General features: G+C 42.4%; 1 protein-coding gene across 1 annotated transcript; it reads left to right on the forward strand.

Annotated features, from left to right (window-relative positions):
• The first annotated feature begins 850 nt into the window (after nt 1-850).
• On the forward strand, nt 851-2,040 carry LOC107489322 (protein MAIN-LIKE 1-like). Its single transcript, XM_016110077.1, has 3 exons — nt 851-922; nt 1,423-1,560; nt 1,642-2,040. Exons 1-3 carry the CDS (start codon nt 851-853, stop codon nt 2,038-2,040), a joined length of 609 nt encoding a protein of 202 aa, XP_015965563.1.
• Nucleotides 2,041-4,339: the final 2,299 nt, after the last annotated feature.

Raw genomic sequence — 4,339 nt, forward strand, 5'->3', positions numbered from 1 at the left:
GTTTTTCTTTTAAATAAAAAATAAATAAAAATTATTGCTTGAGATTTTATATTTTAAATTAAAATAAAATTTTTTTGAATATTCATTTTAAAAAATAAATTATAAATCGTGCTGAGATTTCTATTATTTTAAATTAAAAATAATAATTTGTATCTTAATTTCTATTAAAATAAAAATTTGTTAAGTATTCATTTTAATAATAATTTTTATTATATAATAATATTTTTAACAAAGTAATCAGTTAATAAAATTTTAATAGAATAATTTAATTATTTTTCATAATATTAAAATAAAATTTAATTATTTTATATTTTTGTATTACAGTTTAGATGTATTTATATATATGATATTTATTATTTAAAAATAAAAAATTATATTTTTTATTTAAAGTATTGTATATTAAAAGATACTTAATTACTTATATATCTAGTGTATTCTATATTTACCAATGGGAGGAAAGTTTTTACATGAATAAGCCAAATTGAAAATTGATTCACGAATGAGCCAAAGCATACTTATATGTAATTCGAACCTATTTGGTTCGAACTACATTTGCACATGAATCGAACCTATTTGGTTCGAACTTCAAACACATAATTTGAACCTAATTGGTTCGAATTACACACGAATAGGTGCCATCACATAATTCAAACCTAATTGGTTCGAATTACTCATTATTAAGCTCCACTGCTAATTCGAACCAAATTGGTTCGAATTACGAACAATAGGGCTATATAAGGAGTTCGAATCAAGCAAATTCGAACCACTTCTCATTTCCCATACCCCACCAAATCCCAGAGAAAACGACCCAGATTCGATCCGAGAAATAGTAGAACCAAAGACTCAGCTGATGGGGGACGATCCTGCAAGGCTGTACCGGTTGGACGGGGTGGCTCATATAGCCGGGGTCATCAACAACGAGGTTAGTACATAGAAAACTATGTACACACGGTTTATTTGAGTTAGTGGTTTTGCCTGTGGTTTTAGTGGCAGTTTATGTTAGTGGTTTATCGTGGTGGTATTGCAAATGGTTTATATTAGAGGTTTTGCATGCGGTTTAGTTGGTGGTTTATTTTAAGTGGTTTTTTGTAAGTGGTTTTATATGCGGTTGTGTTAATGGTTTATGTAAGTGGTTTATGTTAAGTGGTATTGTTAGTGGTTTATTGTAGTGGTATTGCAAATGGTTTATTTTAGTGATTTTGCATGCGGTTTAGTTGGTGGTTTGGGGTAAGTGGTTTTTTGTAAATGGTTTTATATGCGATTGTATTGGTGGTTTATGTAAGTGGTTTTTGTTAGTGGTTTTATATGCGGTTGTGTTGATGGTTTATGTAAGTGGTTTATCTAAGTGGTTTATTATGTTAGTTTTATTTTTGTTACCAGTATTGTATGTGGTTCTAATAATGCGGTCCATTTAATGCGCAGCCACATCGATGCATCAGGAGCATGCGGCGGCAACAAGGCATGCCACTCGATGAGCGTTATGTTCCCTACCTGCAGATGGCCGAGTTATACCATCTGGCTAGACTGAACGATAGATGGTTCCGGTTGGATGAGCCCCTTGTCAGCGGCTTCGTCGAGTGGTGGCGTCCTGAGACGCACACCTTCCATATGCCCTTCGGAGAGTGCACGATCACGCTTTAGGACGTGGCGTACCATTTGGGGTTGGCAGTGGACAGGCGTTATGTCAGCGGTTGCCTTACAGATTTTCATATGTATATCGAGGGTGGACGTCCAGCTTGGGTGTCATTCGAGGAGTTGCTTGGAGTGATTCCTCCTCCGAGCCAAGTTCAGAAGTTCGCAGTAAACTGCATCTGGTTCCAGGAGACTTTCGGAGAGTGCCCCGAGGGAGCCGATGAGGAGACTGTGCGGCGCTTTGCTCGTGCCTATATCATGATGTTGTTAGGCACTCAGCTGTTTGCCGACAAGTCCGGCAACCGCATTCACATCAGATGGCTTCCCTACGTAGCTAGGCTTGAGGAGATGGGTTCCTACAGTTGGGGGTCTGCAGCATTGGCATGGTTGTACCGGTGCATGTGCTGAGTGGCAAACAGACATGTGATGAAGTTAGCGGGCCCACTTCAGCTACTTCAGTCCTGGATCTTCTGGCGCTTTCCCAGGTTTAGGCCTGCTGGGTATGATACGTGCAGATGGCCTTTGGCATCTAGGTACGCTACTCAGGCTTTTCTATTTCAAGTTAAAATAGTTAATGTTCATGTACGCTTGTACTGTATTACAAATCTGTCATACTTCTGATTAAACATAACACTCATGTGCGCTAAGGTGGTCAGGTTACAACCCTTCCTACAGTGAGAAGGGTCCTAGAGTGCAGAGCACGAAATTGAAGATAGACATGTTACAGCCCAGGAATGTGAGTGTTGTTCCGGTTACCTTTATTTGAATAACTAGACATCAGATGTTTCTGTATAATAATAGTTGGCGTGACAACATAGCTATTTTTTTGTGCAGTTTATCTGGATGCTATATAGCTCACCTGAGGTACTTCAGGTTGTGCATTCGGAGGCGTTGGAGCCTCGACACATGGCGGTATGACGGTCTGTCACGTCGCTGATATACTTTGCCGTTATAGAGTAGCATCAGGTAGATAGGGTTCTACCGTAGTTCGGTGCTGTGCAGCCCCTCCCGCGTCCCGCCCTTAACATTGACTTTCTGATGTCAAAGGACGGGAGAGGTGGTAATCGTTGGTTCCCGTCCGCTTTACAGCATTGGCATATTCTTTGGGAGACCCGTGCAGACCACGTCCTCCGGTTCGATGTTGTTGCCGACCCTGGTCCTTCGCACGCCTACCTAGACTGGTGGATTCAGCATGGAAAGAGGTTCTTATCACCCGAGTTTTATCTGGGGATCTGAGGGGTGTTCCTATTCCTATTGAGGCGTCACAGAGGGGTCCTGGACGAGTTCCTGACATGGATCGAGTCGACGGCGTCCCTGATAGGCGTCGGGTTGAGAGGAGAGCTCGTGTCGGGACACGACGGAGCCAGCGTGAGTAGAGGTGGCTAGAGCAGGCTGTGGGGGAGGCTGATGAGGCAGGTAGGGGTGGTGGTCGAGGACGAGGGCGTGGAGGCAGACGGAGGGCACCCGTTGCGGGCCACGACGATGGTGATCTTCGTGACATGGACGGTGGGGGTAGGGGTGCAGTCGGGGTTGTTAGTCCCCATCATGGCGGCCTTGGTGGAGAGGGTTACGCCACCGGAGATCCCACTGCCCATGGTGAGGCTGGACTTGGGGAGGGGCCGCTCGGAGATTACTTCGTTGGAGTTTCCTCTGATGACCACACACTTCAGGAGAGTACGCCATGAGTGAGTCCGGGCAGCACGTTTTCAGACTTCCTTGCCGGTGTTGGGTATGATGGGGATTTTGGTGGATCTTCCTTCTTAGATGAGATCAGTGCCATCATGCATGATGATGAGGCTGCTCGTGGGCGGAGTCAGACAACGGGGACACAGGCACCATTACATGTCGATCTGAATGAGCCTCCCTCCATGCCTCCTCCTGAGTATTTCGCTTTGGGTGGTACCCCAGCTTCGGCACATACTGCTAGGTCACATTCGGTTGTCGGGCCATCCTCATCCCGACCGGTACATGTCTAGCCTAGGACGCCTACACAGCCAGCCTCGCAGGACGAGGACGAGGACGACGAGATCGAGGATGAGGAGCCGCTTATCCGGAGAGGTCAGAGGACACGGGTTCCACGTCGTTGCTTCACGGGGTCGCACCTGTTTAGATGATTTCTGTGCCGAGTTTTATGTTACCTATCTTGGTCTATGTATTTTGTTTTCAGTGTTACTTCGTATCCACCTTTAAATGTATGTGTGTGTTACTATGAAAATATCTGTACTTTGCGTTTTGATGTTATTTAATTTTCGCATCATGTCTTAATTAATTTAATTCGTAGACTAATTTATTCCCATGTGTGTTCAACAGACATTTCGTTTAAAACTCCTTAAACGAAACATATTCATCAATTACGATCCCATGCACGTAACATATTCAAGTCTGTTCCTTAGTAATTCGAACCATGTTGGTTCGATTTACAACTACGAGTAATTCGAACCAATTAGGTTCGAATTATGTGATGGCACCTATTCGTGTGTAATTCGAACTAATTAGGTTCGAATTATGTGTTTGAAGTTCGAAGCAAATAGGTTTGATTCATGTGCAAATGTAGTTCGAACCAAATAGGTTCGAATTACATATAACCATGCTTTGGCTCATTCGTGAATCAATATTCAATTTGGCTTATTCATGTAAAAATTTTCCTCCCATGGTTTATTTGTGTTTTTTACCCTAAAATAAAATTTTTTTAAATATTTATTTAAAA

This window comes from Arachis duranensis, chromosome 5 (genome assembly GCF_000817695.3).
Source record: "Arachis duranensis cultivar V14167 chromosome 5, aradu.V14167.gnm2.J7QH, whole genome shotgun sequence".
Lineage (NCBI taxonomy): Eukaryota > Viridiplantae > Streptophyta > Magnoliopsida > Fabales > Fabaceae > Arachis > Arachis duranensis.